General features: G+C 39.2%; 1 protein-coding gene across 1 annotated transcript in view; it reads right to left on the minus strand.

Annotated features, from left to right (window-relative positions):
• LOC119788397 (peroxidasin) overlaps positions 1-26991 on the minus strand; it is a 68863-nt gene that overhangs the window by 21685 nt on the left and 20187 nt on the right. Inside the window, 8 exon segments of the mRNA XM_038292712.1 lie at positions 5584-5859; positions 6163-6435; positions 8854-9023; positions 10097-10214; positions 13652-13821; positions 16955-17026; positions 17622-17693; positions 21631-21702. Coding sequence (XP_038148640.1) covers positions 5584-5859; positions 6163-6435; positions 8854-9023; positions 10097-10214; positions 13652-13821; positions 16955-17026; positions 17622-17693; positions 21631-21702 — 1223 coding nt within the window.

The raw sequence follows: 26991 nt of genomic DNA on the forward strand, positions 1-26991 counted from the left end.
TATTTAGAGGAGTGGATTCCCTGGGACGGACGCCAGTCGGTTAAAGTTACACACAGTGGTAACCTACCTGCTAGCTCTCCTAAGACTGAACCGATAGTTTTGACTTAAGCTTACCTCCGTGTCCTCCTTCTCTCTCCTAGAAGCCTTGCTGTTTCCAAGCCGGTCCTCCTCTCAGTCCTCCTGGATCCTTCCCTCGACTGCTCACCTGCCTGTCCACCCTCTGGAGCTCTCAAGTCGAAGCCCCCCATCTCTGTCTAAGACTCAATTCCAGTGGGCTCTTCCGACCTCCCCTCCAGCTGCACCGCTCTCCAAGAACTTTCCTGAAGAAGCCGCTGTTATCCGAACCATCACGCCAGGCTGAACTCTATTCTGTAAAACTTTTCAATAAACAATCTAACTGCTCCACAACTCGCATTGTGTCTGCGCCAGAGTCAACTTTTGAATCATGTCAGAACCGACTGGCCAGCATGACTCTGCAGCACAACTACGAACCGCTTTATCCGAACAAGGAGTTCTCCTTGGCCGTCATGATTCGGCTATCTCAACAATAGCTCAACAACAAACCTCAATCATGCAGACTCTTAGCCAGCTGTCACTCCAAGTACAGGAACTTAGCTCCAAGTTGCCGTCTCCTCCTCCTCCTCCTAGACTTAACCTATCTGCTGGTTCTGCTGCCTCTTCCAGGTCTCCCATCTCCAGAGACGTTGTTTTGCCCACTCCTGAGCCATTCGCCGGCAACCTGAACAAAAGCAAGGGATTCTTGCTACAGTGCTCCCTAGTGTTCGGGCGGTCCCCGCAGTCATTTCCGGATGACGCCAGCAGGATCTCTTACGTCATTGGCTTGCTCAGAGACAAGGCTTTAAGGTGGGCTGAAGCAATTATTGATGATTCAAACATTTATGAGTACACCTTTGGAGAATTTCTGGACTTATTTAAACAGACATTTTGCTTACATGTTGGAGAGGAAGAAGCAGCAAAAAGATTGTGGACTCTAAAACAAGGAAACAAGTCAGCAGCAGAATTGGCAATTGAATTTCGTACTCTTGCCGCAGAATCCGGTTGGAACGAGACAGCCCTCAAGGGGGCGTTCCAACATTCTCTCAGTGAAAGGCTAAAAGATGAATTGGCCTGCCGAGAGGAACCAGAAACCCTGGACCAGTTAATTAATCTCACCATCCGGATTGACAATAGGCTCAGAGAAAGAAACCGTCAGCGAAATGTAGCAACTTCACACCATGCCTATGCTATGACGCCTGACCCTCAGCCTCAGCCTCGCCCCCCGTCTCCCGAACCCATGCAGATCGGTAGAGCTCGGCTCTCACCTGAGGAACGCCAACGGCGGTTGTCATCTGGCTGTTGTCTGTATTGTGGTCACCCTGGTCATTTGATTTCCGCCTGTCCGGTTCGCCCAAAAGCCTTTGCCCGTCAGTAAATCTGGGGGTGCTGACGGGCAAAACCACGATTCAAGACAACCTCCGCCTAACTATTCATTCGTCCATCTGCTTTGATCGTAAAAACCTCCCTGTGCTCTCCCTGGTGGATTGTGGTTCTGAACAGAATCTTATAAGCCCGGATCTTGTTCACCAATACAAGATTCCAGTTCAAAGACTCCCTACTCCAATTTTTGTGTCTGCCTTAGATGGTAGCGCTCTCAAGACCATTACTCATCAGACTGTCCCCCTTCAGTTTGTGTCTCTAGGCAACCATAACGAACAAATATCATTTCTAGTTTTTCCCACCAAGAACTCCCCAGTGGTTTTGGGCTACCCCTGGTTAATTAAACACAACCCCCAAATTAACTGGTCTCTTTCCCGCATTGAGTCCTGGAGCCCTGAGTGCTCTAATTGCTGCCTCCGCTCAGCTCTCCCCCCTCAGAGCTCCATGTCCAATCCTCAGCAACCTCTAGCAGACCTCTCTAAGGTTCCACCTGATTATCACGATTTACAACGCGTCTTCAGTAAGGATTTAGCCCTCTCCTTGCCTCCTCATCGGCCCTATGATTGTCCCATCAATCTTCTTCCAGGCGCCCCACTTCCCTCTGGCCGATTATACAACTTGTCTAGACCTGAACGTCAGGCCATGGAGAACTATATAAACAGTTCTCTCGAAGCAGGTATCATCCGCCCCTCCTCTTCTCCAGTTGGGGCCGGTTTCTTCTTTGTCGAGAAGAAGGACAAAACCCTCCACCCATGTATAGATTATCGGGACCTAAATAAGATCACGATCAAGAACAAATACTCTCTTCCGCTCATATCAGCTGCTTTTGAACCCGTCAGCCAGGCCACCGTTTTCTCCAAGCTCGACCTCCGAAACGCCTACCACCTGGTTCGTATTCTGGAGGGGGATGAGTGGAAAACTGCTTTCAAGACTCACATTGGTCACTTCGAATATCTGGTCATGCCTTTTGGCCTTTCTAATGCCCCAGCAGTTTTTCAGGCTCTCATAAACGATGTTCTGAGAGACTTTCTAAATGTCTTTGTTTTTGTTTACATTGACGATATCCTGATCTTTTCCAGAGATCTGGAGGAACATAAGGTCCACGTAAGAAAGGTGCTCCACCGTCTGCTAGAAAATCGCCTGTATGTCAAAGCTGAAAAGTGCGAATTTCATGTTTCTTCAATCACTTTCCTTGGTTTTGTTTTTGAGGGTGGACAGGTGAAGACGGACCCAGCCAAGATCAAGGCAGTGTTGGACTGGCCAACCCCAGAGACCAGGAAACAGCTCCAGCAGTTTCTTGGGTTTGCCAACTTCTACAGGAGGTTCATAAGAAACTTCAGTGTCATTGCCGCTCCTCTCTCTGCCTTAACATCCACCAAAAGACCTTTCATCTGGACCCCTGAAGCTCAGAAGGCCTTCTCCGAGCTGAAGACCCTATTCTCAAAGGCTCCCATCCTCATCCATCCTGATCCCACGGCTCAATTCATCATGGAGGTGGATGCGTCAGATACCGGTGTTGGGGCTGTACTCTCCCAGCGGTCCCCAGCAGACAGTAAGCTCCACCCATGTGCCTTCTTTTCAAAGAGGTTCTCTCCTTCTGAGAGAAATTATAACATTGGGGACAGAGAGCTCCTAGCCATCAAGCTCTCACTGGAAGAGTGGAGGCACTGGCTCGAGGGCTCAGAACTCCCAGTGGTGGTTTGGACTGACCATAAAAATCTGTCCTACCTCCAAAATGCCAAGAGACTGAACTCCCGGCAATCCCGCTGGACCTTGTTCTTCTCTAGATTTAATCTAAACATCACTTATCGTCCTGGCTCCCGTAACATTAAGCCGGATGCCTTGTCCAGACAGTTTGCCTCTGATGACATCTCCAAAACCCCTGAGCCGATCCTTCCGCCATCCTGTGTGGTTGGGGGGCTTTCCTGGAACTTGGAGAAGGCCATTGAAGCAGCCTCGAAGGCCGATCCCGATCCAGGGGGGGGACCTCCCAACCGCCTTTATGTTCCGGCTAAGACCCGTTCACAGGCCATTCAATGGGCACATTCTTCACGGTTCTCCTGCCACCCAGGGACAAGCCGTACTATTGGTTTGCTCCGCCGCTATTTCTGGTGGCCTTCTCTCAACAAAGATGTGTTGGAGTTTGTCTCAGCCTGCTCCACATGTGCTCGTGGAAAGAACCTTCACCGCCCTCCAGCTGGTCTCCTGCAACCTCTCTCTGTCCCTAGCCGGCCTTGGTTGCATATTGCCCTAGATTTTGTCACTGGCCTTCCTGTCTCTAAAAATAAGACGGCTATACTGACAATCATCGACAGGTTTTCCAAAGCCTGCCACTTAATCCCTCTTAGCAAGCTTCCATCTGCTGCTGCCACTGCTCGCCTCTTGTTTTCCCATGTTTTCAAACTTCACGGCATCCCCTTGGAAATTCTTTCAGACCGGGGTCCTCAATTTGTTTCTCGGGTCTGGAGAGACTTTTGCTCTATCTTGGGAGCCAAACCCCGCCTCACTTCAGGGTTTCATCCCCAGACCAATGGGCAATGTGAGAGACTGAACCAGGAACTGGAAAACGCACTTCGTTGCGTCTGTGCCAACCACCCCTCCTCATGGTGTACACATTTACCGTGGGTTGAGTATGCCCATAATTCTCACATCTCTGCTGCCTCTGGGTTGTCCCCTTTTGAAGCCTCTCTTGGCTATCAGCCATCCCTCATCCCCTCTTCTTTTCCAGACGCCGTCATCCCCTCTGTGAAGGACCACATGGAGGCTTGCCGCCGGATCTGGGACCAGACCAGGGCAGCCCTGAACCGAACTGCTGCCCTCAACAAGAAGATCGCTGACCGCAAGCGTGTCCCTGCTCCAGTCTATTCCCCTGGACAACAGGTCTGGCTCTCATCAAAGAACTTCCCTCTTAAGGGGTGCTCCCGTAAACTGTCTCCTAGGTTTTTGGGCCCTTTCCCTGTCCAAGCTGTCATCAGTCCTACCACTGTCCGCCTGAGGCTCCCTTCTCACCTTCGGGTCCATCCCGTTTTTCATGTTTCCCAAGTCAAGCCTGTGTCTTTCAGCCCGTTGTGCCCTCCGTCCAGACCCCCTCCACCCGCCCGGATCGTTGACGGCCACCCCGCCTTCACTGTGCGCCGCATTGTGGATGTCCGCCCCCGGGGTCGGGGTTGCCAGTATCTGGTTGATTGGGAGGGTTATGGTCCGGAGCAGCGGTCCTGGGTTCCGCGCTCCTTCATTCTGGATCCCACGCTCATCTCTGACTTTGAGCGCCGTTCGGCGTCTTCTTCTACTCGTCCGCCAGGTGGCGTCCCTTGAGGGGGGGGGGTACTGTTGGGCTCACTGGATTGTGTGCTGAGCTGCGTTAGGGTTTTTTCTTACCTTTTCCTCCTTAGACTCCAGTCCTGACGAGCCTCCAGCTGGTTCCAATTGGACGCAATCAGGGAGCAGTATTTAGAGGAGTGGATTCCCTGGGACGGACGCCAGTCGGTTAAAGTTACACACAGTGGTAACCTACCTGCTAGCTCTCCTAAGACTGAACCGATAGTTTTGACTTAAGCTTACCTCCGTGTCCTCCTTCTCTCTCCTAGAAGCCTTGCTGTTTCCAAGCCGGTCCTCCTCTCAGTCCTCCTGGATCCTTCCCTCGACTGCTCACCTGCCTGTCCACCCTCTGGAGCTCTCAAGTCGAAGCCCCCCATCTCTGTCTAAGACTCAATTCCAGTGGGCTCTTCCGACCTCCCCTCCAGCTGCACCGCTCTCCAAGAACTTTCCTGAAGAAGCCGCTGTTATCCGAACCATCACGCCAGGCTGAACTCTATTCTGTAAAACTTTTCAATAAACAATCTAACTGCTCCACAACTCGCATTGTGTCTGCGCCAGAGTAAACTTTTGAATCATGTCAGATTTACATATACACTGATCAAGGAAAACAATAAATCATCAGAAAATGAGGAGAGCTTCATCATTTCTAACTCTTGAACTTTTTTTAACAAACTTTCCTCTTACTAACTAAATCGATGTGCACATTTAGATGACTTCTGAGGAGGCAGTTCTCTAAGTTTTAAACGGTTTTCAAGTTTATACGGTTATCACATTTTAAAAATATGTTTCAGATTGTAGTGTAACAAACTGATACCTTTTGTTCCTCACCTAACTGCTTTATGCTGAGCTGCATACTGGCGCTCACTGTCCCCACTTGACTCACTGCCTCACACTCATACTGGCCCTCATCAAGGACGGTCACCCGAGTGATGCGGAGGGTACCGGAAGGCAGGACTGTGTGACGTCGATCCGAAGGCACTGGAGTTCCACCCCGAGTCCAGACAATAACTGGCTCCGGGTAACCACTGGCCTCACAGGGAATATCCACAGTGTGACCTTCAAGGACTGACTGGTCCTGTGGTGCGATGGTGAACTGGGGGGTTGCTGCTCCAAAAAAGACAAAAAAACATCAGGATTACTAAAAACATAAATAAAATTGGGACACTTACTAAAACAACTTTGCAGGTGACTTAAAGTATAATGAAGCTCAGCTATGAATAAAGGTTTATCCCAGGCTTCTGAGGGTTTTATTACTGAATTTAGTTAAATTCAGATGAGTTCTTATGAGATTATGTGGTATTATCATAAGACTAAAACACACCAAACACAACCTGCAAATAAGCATAAGACCTGCAGAGTTTATTGGAAAGAATCACACTAAAACAAATCCAAATCTAAAAGGGTTACCTTGCACAATGATGCGTGCTGTGGCATGTATGGTATCCACGTTATTAGACGCAAAGCATGTATAAAGTCCTCCATCCTCCCTGACAACATTCTGGATGTAAAGCCCTCCGGACGGAGTGATGTTAATGCGATCATCGCTAGGCAACGGTGTGCGATCACCCTTCGTCCATGTGACTCTTGGCTGTGGCTGACCAGTGGTACTGCACTCCAGGGTCACACTCTCGCCCATGAGAACTTCTGTATTCTGGGGCTGAATAACAAAGCTTGGTCGTGCTTTAAGAAAAAACAAGAAGAAAGAAAGAAATTGAAATCTTTACCAAGCCCTGCAAACTTAAATGCGGAGTCTGCCTTCTAGAATTTACCAAAGTTAGAAAATTGTCTTTTCTCAGCTGAATTTCTTTATGAAATAAACATACAATATTCTACAAAAGATCACCAAACTGTGACAAATGTTTAATTTAAGCCTGGATCTAATTATAAAGCTGGATCTAAAATCAGACAAGTTTACATTTTGATTTAAGGATAAAAACGAAAAGCAGCTAACTAAAACAATTTAAATTTGGCACATTTATGGGATTCATACATTCCTGTTTTTGATTACAAAACCACAACTACGTTATAACCTTACATTTAAAAAAAATGATACAAGAAAAAATAAACTCGGGTGGAGATTCAAGTTTTGAGGAAAAAAAGCAAAACTTCACATCAACACAAATGGAGACATACAAATATTTACTTTGCAACTTTCTTAATATTTCTGGAAAACTGGTTTTTACTTATTTACAAAAATTACCTTTCATCAACTCATAACTGAAAACAGATTGTCCAAAGCCAGAGTGTTTTCATGTTTGTCAGATAGAACATTTCGTTTATCTGTGTCCTTATTTGGACAATGTTTACTGTGGAATAAGGAAAATATGTTTGGTTTGCCATCAGTGGGACAAGAACTGCACATCAGCTCTAAAAAATCCTGATGATCTCATTTTCACATTAAAACATGCTAAGAAATCTCATGATATCAGGTATCACTTTTTTTGGTTTCTATTTGTATTTTGGAACAGAAAGTAATAAAACACACAGACATATTCTGTCATAATCCGGAGTTCTGGAACAAAGTACAGATGCTTGCCAGTTTGAGAATTTAATAAAGTTATAGTGGTTGGTAAACAAGGGAACATCCATAGAGACATGAAGTCAATTTTATGACCCGATGAATACTGCAGCAGAGTGTCTGCGGAAGGGGCGGAGGCACATTTGCGTTCACTGTGACACACACATGCAGACAACCTGGTTTCTGAGTATAAATCAGCCATAAGAGAGAAACCATGAAATAGGGGAAAATAGGGAAGAAACACAAGAAAGAATTTAGACCTGTCCTATAATACAGAAAAATAACTAGTGAAAGATTATATAAAAATAATTAAAAACGAATTAATAAACTACAGAACACTTGGCTAAGAGTAAGCAAACATAGCAGAATATGGCAATCAATACCAAACCAAATCAAAACCAACATCTAACCTGTAGATCCAGACAGGTTCACCTTACATTGTCTTTGCCTTTCTGGTACGTTATAAATACTTTAAAGTGTATGAAATTGATTTTTACCGATAAATTGATTTGATGATCATTCCTTTAGATAGTTGCCTTAAAATCAACCATTGTAATTTTGGTAAAAAATAACTTGCACAAAAAGTTGTCTTCCGTTCTCAGGTCATGGCTTGGGGTCCTGATTACATGCGGTTCTCAGTCATCCAGGTCATAGTCATTCAAAAAAGTTAAAAAACAAGTCAGTAAGTTCAGTGGGTTGTTTTTTATTTTTTTTTATTTTTTGGAGATCTCAGCTTTTCAAAGAGAGGTGTGTCAAATCCCCTCAGATAGTCTTTGATACCTTTGTTAGTTAACTGTTTTACTCTAACTAGTTTTTAAGGTTTTAACTTTTGTACTGAAGTAATTAGCTGAAATCAGACTCAAATATGTTACAAGGTATATCAAGAATGAGATGAATTATAATAAAACTAGCTTGGTCTCCCAACATGAACTCTTCCCCCTGCAATCTACATTAGCGTGAAATTGTAATTAATAGTGTTGTGCTGATTCCCTTTATTTGCCCCGATACGATACCTGGCTGTGCAGTATTGGCCGATACCGATACCATCTCTTTGAAATGGATGTGTGTGTATATATGAAGAACTGCATACTGCCTCGATGTAAAATAATTGCCATCATGGCTTTATCAAGCTGCTGCCTACCTTTGTGAGGCAGGAAAAAGACACTAATACAAAGTGAATCCAGTAGAACTTTTTATTCCCTACCTAGAATGGGTGGCAATAGTTGAATAAACTTTTGGCTCTCAAAATAGTATCGGTGCCCTTTTTGTCGGTACTCACCGATACCGATACCACCATTTTTGTGCTGGACCGGGACCCTGCCCGATACTGGTATCGGTATCGGTGCAACACTAGTAATTACCCCAAATCAAAGCACAACTTTTACAGTAAAATGTAACATTAATTTTAGCTGGTAGAACATTGATCTTCAATTCCTCTCCTCCTGGATCAACTTCCCTTTCTGAAGAACTTTGTAGAATACTGAAGAGGTCATTTAGCCATTTAAATCAGGTCTGGAAGCTACGATACATCTAACAGGTGGAGGACAGGAATTAAAAACACATTTAAGTGGCACACTTACCGGGGGCTCCAAAGTATCGAAGAGTGACCTCTGAAGTCTTAACTTCCCCAGCTACATTTTTGGCCATGCATTGGTAAACTCCCTGATCAGTCTCTCTGGTGTCTTGAATCATGAGTGTCCCATCTTCCAGCAGGTTCAGACGACTGTCATCCCACATATTTAAAGCATTGCTAGAAAAACACATCAACACACATACATTTTGTTTCCTGAAAACGATGCATCGCTATGGTTACAGTTTGTTTTCTGTGTCCGTATCATTTAATATGATTTACACAAATGATTTAAAAGCATCTTAATTCTTATTTCTTTAATCTTTTTTTTTACTTTCAGTGTCTGACACGGAGTGCTATGGATCGCTTACACCCTTTTAGGGTGTAATACGAGACAGAGATATTAATTTAGATGCTTAGTTTAAATTAGTGGTCATGTCCAGCTTTTTCTACTGAGGCAGGTGGCGAAAGTTAATCCATTCCTATAATGACTTCATTTTGAGATTTTACTCAAAGCTTTTATGAAAACTCAGTTAGAGCACCACAATGCACCTTATAGAGGACTTACCAAAACCAAAGTAGCTAAACTACAGACGGTAGAAGGTCTTTTAACTGCTACCAAATAATGAGAGCATCCTCCTTCTGTTGCAAAGATCAAATCATGGGAAAATTTGTCAGACTGATTGTTTTTTAAGTGTCTTTACCGCTTTGTCCCCAGATTAGCTTTTATTAGTCATTCTGAAGACAGAGAGTCTGGAGAGGTGATCTCGCTTTTCAAAATAAAATGTCAAAACTGTCAAAACAAAACTATGACCTTTACTGTACATATCAGAAAGGTTCTGTTTTTAAATCTTTTCTTAAAACACATCTCGGTCGTTTCTAAATTCGATTCAGATTTTGGCTTTTTTTTTTTTTTTTTACGTCTCTATGTGTGATATATTTTAATAGTTTTTGTTTTTGCTTTTATAGTTCTTACTTTCCTACATTATTAGCTCTTAAGGGTGTGTAAAGCACTTTGGTAAATTGAGCTGTATTGAAAAGCTCAAAATAAATGAAGTTGAGTCTCTATTATCTTCTTGCCAATCCTGTCAATGAATTAAAAATATATAATCTCTTCCAAACTAAAAATGTGTTTTTTCTTAATAATAAAGATAAAAAAAAACTATAACAGGGTTTTTATTAATATTGAAAACTAATAAGACATTTATTCACAGTTCTTTTATTTCTTTTTTAAAGTGATTGATATAACTTACTTGTTTCTTAGCCAGATAATCTGTGGTTTGGGATTGCCCTCAGCCCTACAGGTGAAGTAAACCGTGTTTCCTGATGTAACGTCGACATCCCGCGGCTCTGAGGTGATCCTTGGAACCTCTGAAATGAGAAAATTAGACAAGATTTACACAAATATGTATTTAGTCCAAGGTTTTATGAACAAGAATTTAAATATAAATTTATAATTAAGGTCTTTGGGGATTAAGACCCTCATTTCTGAATATTTCTGAATATTTTCCACTAAAGTTTTTCAATGTAAGTGAAATCTGGCCTATACTTGAGCATCTGCAACACACTGATTCTTGACTTTTTCCAGTCTTTTTGTTTTTGTTGCTGTTATGTATGGGATTAAAGGCTGCAACTCAGGAATATTTTACAAATTGATCAATCTGTTGATTCTTTCTTTTTTTTTATAATCTAATATAATTTTAATTTTATAATTTTTAATAATCAGTTAGAACAAGGATCCATAAAGAAGAGTTTTTACAGAAGTAATCAGAAACTAAAACTTTTCCAAGTAAAGAGTTCTGGATAGAACTCTGTCAGTTAAAGGAATGTTTTAGAGTCTCTATACTCCAGTTAATGAGTAAATGATTACTAAATTAGTTGAAGATTAACCCCATTAACTAAAGGACAATGTTGTAGTAGTCTTATATTGTATGTGTGTGTGTTTTTAAAATACATTTTCTTAACCCTTCAGCTAAGAAATGTTTTGAAACAGTCCTAAAATAATTCCTAGAATAATGTAAAGGAATAAATGCTTCACCAAGATTTTTGCCTGAATTGTGTCAACAGGATACACTATAACTATAAATTTCCTTTATTGGTTTCCTTCTTTTTACCATGACTACCACAATTAAGTTTCTTCTAAACAAGTTTTTCCTTGCATCAATGTTAGATAGAAACCCTAAACTTATTCAGAGGCTAAATTCCAGATGTTTCTTTCTGGACATACTTTCTGAGCTCAGTGGTGATCCGGATGAATTTTCACCACAAGCATGTACTGTATAATCTAACACACACAGAAGCAACAAACAGGAAAGGTTCCTCTTACCTAAAGTATACCTTCCTGCTTACAGGGGCTGAGGTGGAGCAGGAAGGAAAAGACGGCTGGAGGGAGGTTTAAAATGACTTACTGGTTTTAGGACATTGATTGGATAGAAGGCAGTAGGAGGGTTAGACTAGGCAGGCGTCTTAAAGTCACGGTTATTATGCTTAGCAGCTGAGATTAAACTGTGGTTACGTTTCAGTTGCCGGATTCAGACTGAGGGATTCATTGAGAGCTGGAGAAAATATAGGAATACAGCAATGGAATTGCATGTTTTTTTTATGTTTACTTTTTTTTTTTTTTTTTTTACAGTAAAATAAAATTATGATTTTCTATTGAGATAGAACATGGAACATATTCTGTTTGCATATTCTGTTAGATTGCAGCAAAGAAAGGGCCAATGTGACTTCAGTACTGCTATAGATGCAGATGCGCTTCTATATCAAGAATTTCTACATGTTTCCAACTTCAAAACGACTGACTTGCTCAGATATTTAAATCCGTTTTACAACATTTTCAATATTTCGCTAGTTCTTATTTTTTTTTTTCCAAGTTTGGATTTTACACTAAAGTAATTTTAAATGAAAAGAAACCCCTTAGGAGCTTTAATTCACAATCAGGAAACTTGTCCTGTCTAAGGTTGTCTAGAAGGAAACCCGTATATTCTCCTAAAGTTCTATATTTCAGCTGTAAACATCCTTTCAACTTCCTTTATACAGTAAGATAAAATATTTTCCCCTCTAACCGATAAAGTGAACAGCTGCTTGTGGTCACAGTGACCACAGAATGACGTTTCCTCCAGCTGGTATCAAAACAGCTGCTTACACAAACAACAGAAAAAATGCTGTTGTGTCAACAGTCTACAGTATGTGAGTGAATTTTACACAGTGACTCAACACATGTGATGTTTGTGGGAAGGTAGGTCAGGCTACTTTCTATATATTCTAAAGGGGATTTTTCTGTATGAAATATATAAAGTTGAACGCATGCATCTGACACAAATCAATCAGCTTTGAACCACATCTCCACGAAGCCCAATCAGCATCCAGAGTTCACTTTAAAAGGTCTTCAAATCCACGACTTGCCAAGCGCAAGCAGTGGTTGCAGTGTCTGATTTTTACTCAGATGACCCCGATTTAACCCACCTCTATCCCCTTCTCCACCATCATAGCTTCATCTGACTTTTCCATGGTGCTTCTTCTACTTCGTCTCCATCAGACTGTAATTCCTCCTGGACTCTTACTGCATTCCATGTCACATCTTAACTGATCCAGCAGAAGACCGCCACATTGAGCCTGGTTCTGCTAGAGGTTTTTCCTCTCCACTGTTGCTTCATGCTTGCTCATCATGGACAGGTTAATGAAAACCTGTGATTATCCAAGCTGGACATTTATCATCCGGGTCCAGAGTGAAGCGCTAGCATCAGCTCACACAGTCTACTGGATCTCACCAATTCAGCTCAAGCAGATCGTCTCACCAACCAGCAGTTTATGGACTGAACCTACTGCATCCATCTCCACTCCACCACTAGTTTCACACCTGGGGGGAAACATCCCTGTCCTCATACACCTACTTATGCATATTAAGGTAACACTCAGTGCTAATGTTTCCTGCCGAGGTCTGAGTGCCAAAGCCCTAAAATAATTGTATCAATAAAATTCCTTTTATTGTCTTTTTCTTTTCAAGTTACATTTTCAGATTGAAATAGCTGTTTAACACCAGTATTGGGCCACAGAAATCACCAGTTTGTACTTATTTTATTTGCTGCTGAGCACACACACTGCAAAAACAATCCAGAAATAAGTAAAAAATGGCTTAAATTAAGTATATTTAGCCTTAATTTGAGCAGGTAAATAAGATGATTTGCCAATGGAATGAGTATTTTCACTCTTAAAATAAGATAGTTAGATAATATTTACTTGAAATAAGACGATAAAATAGTTTTTTCTTATTTTAAAAGGAAATTGTCTTGTTCCATTGGCAAAGTGTCTTACTTACCTCCTCAAAATAAGGAAAAACGCACTTATTTTAAGAAAAAATAACTTATTGAGATTTCTATTTTTTGCAGTGCAGAAAATTATATCTATGATTCTGATTTAATTTACAATTTTTTTCTCTTCTTAATGTTAAATAAAAAAAATCCAGCTGTAAATATGATGGCTTACAAAGTATTAATACCTGTTTTTGTCATTTTGTCACTTGACAACATCAAATCTTTAACTATTTGTTCTTTGTAGAGAGCATACTACAGCGTATAAGTCAGTACTTTTATATACACTTTTTGCTGCAATTATAGCAGAAAATCTCCCCCACATTATCAAAAAAATAAAATAAAACTCTGAAAATACATAGAAGGTTTGTGTAGTAATAGATTATATTTTTTACAGTTTAAAGAGCTATGCCACTGATGATGTTAAAGCAGGTTACAGAGAGCTAAGGTTAAAAGGAACCAGATTAAAGCTATAAGCTGTTGTTTTTCCGTCTGTACCACAGTTGAGCTCCTCCGCAGTGAGCGTGGCCACCGATCGGCCCTGCAGTCGGCTGGGATGGTCGCAGGTGGCGGCAGCCTGGGCGTTTCCAGACTCTGCATACTGCTTTAGCAGGTCGGCCAGCCACAGCAGCTCACAGTCACAGTTCAAAGAGTTGGAATCCAGTCGCCTGCACACATGGGCACAAGAAAAAAGTAAATCAGAAGATTCTGGGAGCATTACTAACAAATACTTTATATAAATGAGGCCTTTTTAGGAGTTTTGAGGTGAAGGGTATCATCTCATTCCAACAGAATCATTTATGTATAAAAACAGAAATAAATAAAAAATGAAGCCATGATCATGTAGAAATTGAGTTGGATTAGAACCAAATAAATGGTGTTGAACTTTATATCAGAATAAGTGTGTAAATAAGAAAAATGTCTATAAAAATAATACTTGTTTATTAAAAATTAAAAAGTTTTTTAATCATTGGATGGATCGATACAATGAAAACTTTTACAGTTATACTTTACATTTACACATGCTCACACGCTATATTACTAAAATATTAGAGGTTTTCCAATACCATGTTTCGGCTGATACTGATTAATGATATAAATATATAACAAAAAATATATATAATCACCCAGCACTGCAAGAAAAATCTACAAATATGTAAAGATTTCCTAAAATAAGCGTATTTAACCTTAATTTAAGTAGGTTAATAAGGAATGAGTATCTTTACCCTTAGGGTTATGCTTATGCACTTGAAATTAAGGGATGACTGTTGTTTTTTACTACTTTAAATGTAAATTGTCTTATATCACTGGCAAATTTTCTCACTTAGCTGCTTAATAAAAAATAAAAAAAACACACTTATTTCAAGAAAAATTGACATACTTAGATAAAAATTTTTGCAATGTATGCCTGTATGACTGTGATCATTATTATGGTAAGGCCTGGCTGAGGTTAAACCGAAACATTGATTAATACAAAAAATATAAGCCATTTATTATATATTTTTTTTATAGAATAATATAAACAGTAGCAAACCAAGAACTAAAATAAATAAATAAATCTGGGAACTGTTATTTTAAGACTTTAAAGCAATAGTAATGTAAAATTAAAAGGTATTTCAATGGAACAATATAAAAAAACAGTCCAATAGCAATTTAAATAAATTACAAAAAACAACTAAAACCTACGAATGCCACGCCAACCTAAATATTCAGAAAATTAAAATCAAAAGAGCAGCAACTTCATAGTACCTTAATACTTTTACACAAAAGTATACTAGACATTATAGTAGTATTTGATTTTATGTATACACATGTTGATTTTATGTATACACATGCATATTTTTATCCTGTGCGGGTAGTGCTTTTATTTTTTATTTTATTTAATTTTATTTTTTATTTATTTTAGTTATTTTATCTTTTTGTGCTGCACATTGGAAACCTTGTGTTTATTGAAATCGTGCTATATAAATAAAGAGGATTGGATTGGATTTGAGCAATTTAGCATTGTTCATAATTTTAAGAACAAAGGCAGATTCTTCTCCAAGAAGCTGAGCATGTCTGCTCTCTCTATCCTAACTAGAACTAACCAGTTAATTAATCCTGTTTTAAATTACATGTATCGGATCTTTGCCTGGACTACAATACTTGCCAATACCCATGCCATTTCTCATACTAGTATCACAATCGGAACAACTCTATAAAATGTGGTGAATAAATAAATATAGGCATCGAGACGATATCACAAAGTGGACAGTTTACTATTTTAGATGGGAACCTCACACAGCATCTGCTGAGAGGTGTTTTTTGTTTTTTTCTGAATTCTAATAGTATAGCTGCAAAGTTACGCCTGAACAGCATTGATGCTCATTCATACATAACTGTAAGTTTTTGGTCTTATGTTATATACTTTTTAGCAGTTTAATTGATTCATTTAAAGGTTCATGGTTCCTGAAGGAAGATTTATTTAACAAGTACAGTTTCTTTCACTTTCCAGTCAAACTGCAGCCGAATGGCAGCCAACTTACCTGCAACTCCCAGCAAAATCCTGTCCAACTTCCAGCAGCTGGAGGGACCCCTCCTTCTTCTTGGTGTGCACATTTTTTTTAATTTTGACTCACTGATTAACACAGATTTTTACACTGATTTACCCTGATTCACTGAATTAAAGAGTCTGACCAGGAGATGATGCTTCTCTTTAGATCTTAAAGTCCACAAATCATGAGAGAAAGAATTTTTTTGTACAAAGATTGATGTTTAAAAAGGAATTGCAAGGGACCAGCCAAGGGCCCATTGAGGAAAAGTGGGGGAATTTTGAATGGCTACTACTGTAGTAATAAATCGATGTATGATTCTCTAAATTTGCAGCGAAGTTTAAACCCCTTTTAAATGAGGTTGTTTTATTTGGGCTATCAGTGTAAATCAGCGTCAGGCATCAGAATAAAACTGGCTCAAAGAGATCTATGAGTAGATTCAGCTCTATTACTCTGCAGATTTCACCCATAACCAGTCTGTTTTAAATCGCAAGCAATCTAATAGACCTTATTGCCCAGTGAAGAGAAATCTGTTCAGTTGGTTTCAGGACCTGTGTGGTTCTACAGATGCTGAAAGAATAACATCATGGGTGGCCAGGAGCACCTCCAAAAGCAGCCTAAGTGGTTGTGTTTACAAAGCATTCACATCTGCACCTCAGAGCTGTCAACCTGCGATCAGATTAGCCGTATAGCAGCGGCGTTGAAAACACGCCTGTGTGGCGGTTCATGAGCTACAGCGTGTCTGGCACCACCAAATCCAGCTCTGTGCAAACAGTGGGGCCCACCAAAACAACACAGGAACAGCTTGTTCTCACTCTGGGAACTGGTCTTGCTGCTTTAACTCCTCTTCTGGTTCAGCTTTACTCCCATATGTCGCCGAAAAAGATGTTTTACACTCAAGAGGATTGAATGGGGACTTTAGAGGATTATTTTCCTCCTATCTCACAGTCTAATACCGTTTATATCTTCCAATGTGCAAAGCCATAACCAGAGCAAAGCCAGCGTGATTAACTAGGCTCTTGGGTCTCTTTTCTTAAACACTCATTTAAACATTAGAAGTAAATTTATGATTTTGGGAAAAGGGGCCAAGCAGCTGATTCTTCCTCAGAAGATGAAACTCAGAGACACGGAAAGGAAAGCTGGTGTCAGAACTAAAGAATGCAGCATTTTAGGGGAATTTAATCAGCAAGTCGCTTATATTTTAATAATCCACTTCTCATACCACCCTAAAAACATCCATCAGATTTTGATTTAGGATTCTTTTACTTACAATCGTTTCATGGATTCAAGATGAGTGAAGGTTCCTGGGACAAGATGCGCTATTTTGTTGTTGTGCAGAAACCTGGCATGGAGATCAGAGAGAAAGAAAAAAACAAACAATTGACAGGAAAACTTGATTATGGAAATGTTGTCTTTGGTAATAATAGGTTAATTTTTAATCTACAGGACAAGTAACAGCATTTTCTGGTTTATGCAAGACTTTTTGATCAAACTGTGACACAGTTCTTTATCTTTCCTGTCAGGAAACTGATTCAAAGATTTTCCTTGTACTGCTTTGACTGTGTCCATGGAAATCTTCCCCAACAACAGATAAACTATGCACCTGGGAATTCCTTCCCTCCCCTTCGCCTTATTTTTTTTTCCCCCCGCAGGTGTTCCATCTTTTTGTAAAAACTCAAGGCTGCATGTGCAAATACAACAAGCTCAAACAACAAAACAAGAACCTGATAGATTGTTAAGTCATTTATGGAGAAAAAAGAGAGAGGGAACTGTATAAAAACATACTAATGATGCATATCTAGTTAAATAAAGAAATTAAATCCTATACTAATTATTAATTTATGGGAGCCGATCTTGGTGTAAAACAGATTTTCTTCTATTTGCTGTGGTGTAAACCCTTTTTATGAATTTTAGCTAAGAGGTGAGAGTGCACCTACAGTCGTTCCAACTTTGGTAGATGGGTAAAGGATTCTGGTTCCAACGACTCGATGCTGTTGAAGTGCAGGTAGCTGAAACAGAACAAAATATATAAATACGTGCATTTCAGAGTGAAACCTAATTAAGAGATGGAACATGATGGTACAGATGTTTTGAGAAAAGGGTGGAGGCTGGGCCGTCGACGGGCTGGATGATAGTGTGTCACAAAGAAAAATACAGAAAGAAACACCTGTAAGTCTGGGGAAGCTATGTTTAGACATACAGGATAAATTGATTTAAATTAAAAGGATCCATTTTAAATGCAGGGAACTGAATGTTGTATCAAGAGAAATATGTCAAAAGCAACTAAAATATGTTATTTAAATAAGGATTCTGACAAACCGTACCAAGTTTAGGCCCCAGCTATTAATTTTTTCCTGCTCTGCATAAGGATTTCTATATTCCTGCATCTGCAGGAAGCAAGGATTTTTGGTAAATTTAAACTACTTTTAGGTAGATCCCATTTTTTTCAGATCTAATCCGATATCAATACCTGGGCCGATCCGATCCAACTGTAGAATAGATCAGCTGCACTCCTTCCCATGTGATTAAAGGCTTTAGATTTGACATAAACATTGGTAAAAAGAGTAAAAAATAAACACAGATATAAAGTGTACATTAGCGGCAAAAACAAAGAAATAACAGTTCTATGTAAGAACTGGATTGGATCCAGCTAAATAGTCCAAATCAGAGCCAATATTTAATTCAGGTTTTGGATCGCTGCATCTCTGCTTTTTTGTTCTTGAGATTAGAGAAATTTACTTATTATCACCTCAGGTTCACTCAAGGGCCTGATGACAAACTTTAACTTTAATTAAAGGGAGCTTTCGCCTCCACTGTCGCTACAAGCATGCTAGGTGTGAGGAAATGCCTTTATGTCAATGCAAACAACTGGGTTTCCTTAGAAAGTACTCTGACTGTATGATCTGGTTGAATTGTCACTGTAAAGTGCCTTGAGATGATATGTGCTGTGAATAGGAGCTATATAAATAAACTGAACTAAATTGAGTTACAGAAAAGGTAACTTATTTGGGTAAATGCACCTTTCAGGCAGATGTCTGAGTTCTTCTTAATGTCTACTTTTATTCGGATCGGCAAAGGTGGAAGTACTGAAGCAAAAGAAGAATTGTTTGTGAACAGAACTGGATGCAAGGTTAATTAAATTTAGTTACTTAATTTGGATAATGATCAATATGAACTCAGGTATAGGACAACATTTATTATTTCTAGTGATACAGAATCCAATTTGACCAACTTCTAATTTGATAAAATCCTTCCATCACAAACTAATAATAAAGTCAGATTGCCCACTCATTCTGAGTATTCCTGGTTCTCAGTTTTTGTGTATTAATGTTATGGGATTTTTTTGCTTCTGTTACCCTTTTTGTTAATAAATCTCAAGAAACCACCTCAGCTTCAGTGTCTGCATTCAGGTCCTGTCAAACCTCCACCATACTGTGGCAGTACCCTCCACTTAAGGGCGGATTCTATAGAAATAAAACCACTCAAAGATAAAACTTAAACAGAACCAAAACCATGACATTGTCTAGATTGTGTCCAAATTAAAACACAATAGAGTCAGACTTTGTCCGTAAGATGTCTTCTAGGTTTTGGAAGTTGGAAAAAGTGTATAAATGTACAATAAATTAGAAACACAGCAAACAGCTGACAGACGGCTGGATAAACAAAATGTTCAGATTTCAACTGCCTTCACCTGAAATCTGATGCAGCAGCAAAACAGGCAGAGAGACGAAAGACAAATAACCTTTTCTGTGTCAAAAAAAACAATACTGAAATTATGCCAGTCCTAATAATAATAAGCTGCTATAAAACATCAAGTTCAGCTGTTTAAACCTAAAGCCACAGTCATTACAGAGAGCCATTCAGACCTAAAGCTTACTCACCTCTGGATTACAGGAGAGGTGATGAATCATCAAGCACTGATTTCATATTTCCTCAGTAAGAGCAAAGGCACAATGAGACTTCATGCCCGGGCTCATGTTTTATTATATTTACAGTGATTTATGATGTGTAATTAACACACAAAGCATTTGCTGACTGGAGGGAAATTCAAAACAGTCTAAATCTGACACTGGAAACATATTTATTATCCAAGTCTTTTACTCTTGGTTTGATTAAACAAAACAAAGCAGAAATCAGTTTAAAGCTGTCAACTTAAGCATTTTATAACTCAAATTAAATTTGTGCGCCTCTAATTTGCAAGGATATTTTTATTCTACTTCAGACATACAAATATCAAATGCATTTTGCAGGCATTTATGCGATATTCCAATTATCTTACAATACATTCAGACATTCAAACGACCAAAGCAATTCAGACTGATGGCTGTTCGCATTTTATGGAAAAGTATGTCAAATGTGGGACAGTAGAATTTTGTTTCCATCACATATATGCTGAAATGCTTTAACATTATCTTACGGGAACAGAGCTAGACAACAAGTGCCCTCTACTTCCTGAATAATGTCTCTTCTGGATGTCGATTTCAGTTGTTTTAATGGAAAATGTGTGGAGATCCTGATAAAAGGTGTTTTATAAAAGACAACATAAAGTGTTTGTTCTACTTTTCTGCATTGATCACAGATGAGGTCTGAAGAGGGAACTGACAGATCTATTACCAGAGGATCGGGCTCCGGGACGATTGTTTCTCATTTTCGGTTCAAACAGATGTGACATCAGTTTTCTTTTTCAGCAGAATTATGCATAATATTGAGCTGTCTAACCATAATCCATGTTCCAACTGTACTGTATGACAGTGAAACCCAATTTGCACAGAAAAGTTTCCACTGCCTCTGAAGGTGAACATACTGCATGACATCTGTTTTACACAGTAAAATCTGAGGAGACATTAGTGAACGTATGGTTCCCTTGTCTGCATGGTGCTGGCATTTTAAGTCCAGGTCCTAAAGCGGGAGGCCTGACCATCATCCACACTATTCTGATACATAACAGAGACTCTGTTTTTGGTCTATGCTTAATATATTTTTATATGAGGGCATGTTGTGTTGTTTTTGATTTATTGGGCCTACTTTTTGCTGTCATACAAGCTCAGTTTGAGTGATTCCATGATTCTAACTGTTGCTAATGATAAAAAAGGCTGGGTGGGGTGAGGGGGTTTGGATTTAGGGTTAGGTTTCCTTTGGATACTTTTTTTTTTTTTTTTTTTTCATTAATAGGTTTATTACAATCCAGTGTGCACAAAGTGTCCAAAACTCAAAAGATACAACAGTAAAAGAAAACATTATAATGTAAGACTAATTAAGTCAAATTACTGAGTATATTTTTTTTGTTTTTAGGCCTTTTATTCTGGTCTGTTTAAGCAGCAATATCTAAAAGTTCCAGAGGGGTTGAAGTTAAACAACCTTGCATTAAGAGAAGACAAAATTATCTGTTTTTTCAGGAAGGGAGTAGCTGGACTCACACATAAGGCACAAACAGTGCAGGGTTATTCTACAAAAATTGCATACACACACAGATTCCAGCAAATCACAGGAGAAGTGTGATTTTTGCAGCAAGAAGACAGAGGCAGGTCAAAGCTTTGCTCTACAGTACTCCTGACTGCAGCAGAACACTAACATTCATCTTTAAAGCTTTACGGTGAAAGGGGCAAAGCTGCCATCATTACCATGGGACTCATGCAAAGGGGGGTCACAGCACAGCACACAGAGGTCAGGTGCACAAATGACATGCATGGCAACAAAAAAGGGGGATAAGGGCCGTTGCATGTGGCAGCATAATGCTCATCTACACCTAAACAGTACAGTTCATGCTGAGTTTGGTGCATCTTATGACTCATAAAGATGCAGCTTAAGCATGGCAGCTACACCAGGCAGTAGGATTTCTTTACAGAGGTCCTTCGGAGAGGGAAAGGGAACGAGGTGATTATCGGTAGAAGAAGGCACAGCGCCGCGAGCAAATAGAGAAGGTGAATTAAGGATTCGGTCACTTACAGTTGTTCAAGAGAGACAAGGCCCTTAAATGCTTGTCTGTCAATTGATTGGATTTCATTCTTGTACAAATAGCTGAAAGGAGAGATAATCGGTGACATTAGTAACACTCACACATCTTAAATGTCCTGTTTATACTGAGAAAAGCTTTGCATTTCACTTTTGCCACTGTTTTTGATAAACGTTTTTACAGTTTTTTCTTTAAAAAAAGGCTCCATAGCATTCAAATTGTAACACTGCATGGCCTATCTGTGATTGCAAAGGTAAGTGATGCAACTAAAGAGTTGGAGGTAAAGGAAACAGTTTATCTTCAAAACTTTACTGTAACTGTACGGAACAATACATATGATACATGTACTAAAGCATTTTATATTCAATAAATATAAAAACTATGGGTGCAACGATTCATCCAAATCTCCACTTTCTCGTAACTTCAACCTTGTAATGTTGAACAGGCTGGAGCCACAAACACTATATTTAAGATCACCAGGCACACTAACAGGCAAACCATCCTCCTCATGTTCATGTTTTTCTTTAACAATACATGTCAAAGAAATGTGAGCCTAGGAAAGCAATAGCTCCCAGCTGTGCACGTTTTCATCTCCCACCACACATTTCCCTTTGTTTTAAACCTCTGCCAGTGCAAAAGTGGTGAAACATGACAACATTTTTTAAGATAGGAATCAAAGAAAAACATTGACATGTGTTTAAGGCCAGGAGATTACAAAATCTAAATACAACTATTGTGACAAAGTAGCTGAGCAGCGGCATGTAAACAGCAGTCCCACTGGTTAGCTTAACCCTCTGATGGCAGCGAGGACCCTAAATTAAATGGTAGGTTGTCCATTTTAGGCAAGGCAACTTTACTTGTATCATAGAATTAAATACAAAGATGTTTCAAAGGGCTTTACATAAATCAAACAATACAATAGATGGAAAATAAAAGCAAGTTAAGATAAAAAATGAGTAAAACAAAACAGTTGGACCACAAACTTGAATTAATTATACCTTAGTGAATAGTCTAAGTTTAACAGTCGTAGGAGCTCTAAACAAAGGCTTTCAGCACTTTTACAGTCCTCTGGAAGTTTGGTCCAGATAAATAGAGCATAGGAGCTAAATGCTGCTTCTTTTTAAGACATTTGGAAATAATATACACATTCTTTATAGAGCATGTCCGATTAGTCCTCCTTTAAAAATAAACAAAAAATAAATTTAGTATGCAGTTAATCCTTAGTTGGCTGCATGACCTCAGCTCTCATACAGAACGGCTTGAATTATGCACTGACTGTTTCCCAGATATTCTGCATAAACCTGTGCTTTGTTTCTATTGGTGTAAAGTAGCATTGCAGTTTTTGGTACGTCACTTTTTTCTTCTTCTTTTTTCTGATACAATATGAATACAGATATTTGAATTAGGAAATCTGGCCCAGAACTAAATGTGAACTCTATCTAAAAACTATTTACATTTCCCTCAGAATATGTTAAGACTTATTCAAAATATCGATTTTGACACTGGTTAAATATTATATTAAATTTAGATAACTCCAGATAACTGGAAATAATGTGTAATATGAAAAAAGTGACATTTTATGCATGCATTTCTTTTATGTTGTCTAATAAATTTCCATTATCTTAACCAGCTTAAATGTTTTTTCCTCCTAAAACATTGGTGCAGGGGTTAAAGGGTCGGACCCATCTACCCTATCTAGGCATCATGCTATTTGCAGGTTAGCATCCCGATTGACCTTTGACACGTCAACTTCAAAAAAAATTTATTATTTTTTTTAAACTGTGTCCTATCTGGCGATGTGGCATTAAGAATAATTGTCTTGATGCCAAAAAAGAGCCCAACAGATTTTAATTTCAACAGTGGAGCAGTAGGGCTATCGCCATATTGTTCCGTTTGATTAATGCATATAAATAGCTTTATTATGATTCATGTAAGTATTACAGATTATATGGACACTGCAATGTAAGTAGAACAGGAAAGAAAAGCAGAAAAAAAGGAGAAAAGATGAAAGAGGAGAAACACAGTTTTAGCACCTGTTATCCTTACAACATTTTCCTAGTTTACATATTAACTTGGGCCCTTTGGGACAATGATTTATCAGAAATTGGATTGTTTTTAAATTCTAATAACCAGAGGTGTCAAGTAACAAAGTACAAATAGTTCATGACCTTACTTAAGTAATTTTTAGACAACTCCTTACATTTAAAACAAAAGACTTGTTTGTGTCGTTTCTTTTAAGCTCGTTTTCACGATGGCCTGTTGGTTTTTAAAACAAATAAAAAACATAAAAATAATTTGTTTCCTCCAGATAATTCATCTCTGTGCGGTTGGACTCAGTGCGGCACCAACTTCACTACATACCAAAATTACTAGCTTCTCAAGATAAAGCAAAGTTAATTATGACACTGTTACCCTTAGTTATAAAACAAAGAAAATTACATATAAGGAAGTTATCATGCAGAATTGGAGAAAAATGTTCCTTTAAAATTGTAGTGCAGTATATGATTTAAAGCTTTGTCCTTAACATTTTTCCTGCATTAATTTTACTTTTAGTAGTAGTCATTTTAAAACTGGTACTTTTAAACTTTTATTTGAGTAAAAAACTTAAGTTGATACTCTAACGTCTGCTAACAACACATTTAAATGACTAGATTTAAATTGTCTTTGCCTCTTTGCACAGGACTTTGAAAATGGTGCAAGGTTTCTTCCATGCAACAAGTAGGTGTTCATTCTTTAAGTCGGCAAAACCAACATGCATACTAACAGTTACTTTCTAATTACTATTGATTGCCATTATACTGTGGATGTACGGAGGCTTTTCAATGGTGGGAATTTCTGTTTGCTCTATAAATAAAATAAAACCTGGGATGCTTATGAATTTTTCCATTCAGAGAACCAGTTTAAACCATAGAGTTTTCAGAGAAAGCATGCAGCATTGTGGTGTAAGCAAACAGTAGACATGCAAAGACAAAGTAACCATTTAACAGAAAAATAGTGAGTGAACATGACCCTAATGGTCTGTATCATGCAAGATCTTTTTTTAGCTTTTAAACTGAATGCTAGAGTTGTATTCATTTAATTAAATCATGCACACAGTGGTGTTTTACTTGATTCATGCCTGCCTAAGTAATCCTAATGCATTCTGAGCTCTGAGCATCAGCTCCTCCCTGTCCTGTGAAAACGAGTGGCCATCACCATCCTCTATAGAAAGGGTCAACCCGCTTCCTGCAGGAAGCATCTACCTTGGCAACCCTGTGCCTACACTGTAAACAAACACTGACTTTGTTTAATCAGAGACAGGTGTTGGAAGGCAGAGAGCAAGGATTCCTGCTTAGTTTTTTTTTTTTTGGTCTTGAAAGGTCTTCCCTTTCAAGGAAAGGGTTTTTCTTCTAGGTTGGAAGAAAACAACTAATATTTGAGGAATAAATTCATACTCTGTAGCACTGAAGGTAGTTTTTTTAACTCATATCTGCCTATAGTTGACTTCGAAAGGCTTAAAGAAGCATGTTATAAAAACGAGAGAGGAGCTCAAAGCTGCTTTAACTTAACCTTTGAAATTTTAGACTAAATTAGAAAGTTCCTTTTCTTTTCATTCTTCTAGATGTTTAATGTCATCACACTGTCATAAGTACGGAGCAACAATATGAACTCTCTGCATTTAACCCATCCCCTTGGGGAGCAGTGGGCTGCCATTGTGCAGCGCCCGGGAGGCAGTGTGGGGTTAAGGATCTTTGCTCAGGGACCAAGAGTGGCAGTGTGTGGGAGTGGGGCTCGAACTCAGAACCTCAGGATTCCACTCTCTATGCCCTAACCAGTCGGCCGCCACTCCCCACAACAGGTTTTTATAAAACCAGATAAAACAGTGAAGCCACTGTTTTTCTAAACAGATTTAGAAGAAATAACTTTTCATTTTTTCACTTTTAAAAGATTAAAAATAGAACATCAAACAAAGGTTCAAATGTGAGACACAGGATCCTGCTGAAAACAGAACAGCAAGAAAAAACTTAATTCTCTAATAAGAAGCAGCATCTGCTGAAGGAAACAAGCAAATTCTCCCCCAATGTTTTCCACTCTTTGTAAAGTTGGTTGCTATAGAGTCAAGCAGCTTGCCCTTAACTACATCCCAGATTGCATAGTATAGAAAACTCTGAAGAAAGTGACAAACTTAGATGGGAAACAAAATCGAACCTCAAGCTTTAGGATCTGAGCAGCAGGAAGAGCTAAATAGATAACTTCAACATGATCACAAACGTTCCTGCAGTTTTACAGCCCTTAGATCAGCTGGGCTTTGATGGGGGAGGGGCTCTCTAATTAAAGTGACTAAAACAGCTGTGGGGTTTAATTACAAACATGGGGGAGGACCATCACTAATGTGAAGGCTTGGGGAGGAAAACAGAGAAGCTGAATGTCTCTTCGTTTCAGCCTCTTTTTGTTCCTCCCAGTTGTTCAGTTGGAGTAACAGACTGTTGGGAAACAGTAAGTGCATCTAATTGCAGCTGTTGTAGGTCAAAGGTCAACGTTGAAAGAACCATAGTGTGGATGTAGATCTTATTGCAGTCTGCTTAGGATACTCTTACTTAGGATATACTCTTTCTAGTAAACATGATTTTGCTGTAAGCATAAAATCTGTATATTTTTGTTCTTTTTGAGCTTTTAAGAAAAAAAAAAAAAACTACAACAAAACACAATCATTTTTGATTAAAAGTTCCGTTCACACTAAAACGCACTTGGACGAAAAACATTTGAGGACCTTGCAGTTTATTACAGAAAGAAATCCCCTCTCCAAAAATAAGCTTAGGTTAAAAAGAATGCTATTCTTAAATGTTACTTGAAAGATGTTTTGATAAAGAGAGACTAGCCTAAATGTATTTGTTTGGGACACAGTCCTCTGAAGAGGTTTTCACCTCAAAAACAACTCAGCTTTCACTGATCATGAAACAGACACAAACCTTTTGTTCCAGTATGTCTCCTATCAGAGGCAGAGTAACCTTCTGTAGAGCCTTTCACAAATTGACTATTTTAATGGTTAGAGCGCTTAATTTTTCCAAAGAAACTTATTTGTCTTTGTTGCTCAAAACAAGGCAGAAATCAGCTTTTAAGGTATGCAGTCACGGTCAGTAAATTGGCACTAAAGGGCTGGTTATACTCCCTGCAACGGTGTGTTGCATTGACCTTGTCGCAGCTATTTTTGATTCATGCCCAATATTGAAGCGTGATCTGCTCTATGTTATTCCACGCCACAACGCAACAGGGACAATCACGAACTAGCTGTGGGTCTAGATACGGCAGAGGTGGTGGGGGCAAGTTTGTGCGAAAACGGAGGGACATAAGGGCGAAAAAGAGCGGGGATCCAG

This window comes from Cyprinodon tularosa, unplaced genomic scaffold (genome assembly GCF_016077235.1).
Source record: "Cyprinodon tularosa strain WSP-4 unplaced genomic scaffold, ASM1607723v1 ctg316, whole genome shotgun sequence".
Classification (NCBI taxonomy): domain Eukaryota; kingdom Metazoa; phylum Chordata; class Actinopteri; order Cyprinodontiformes; family Cyprinodontidae; genus Cyprinodon; species Cyprinodon tularosa.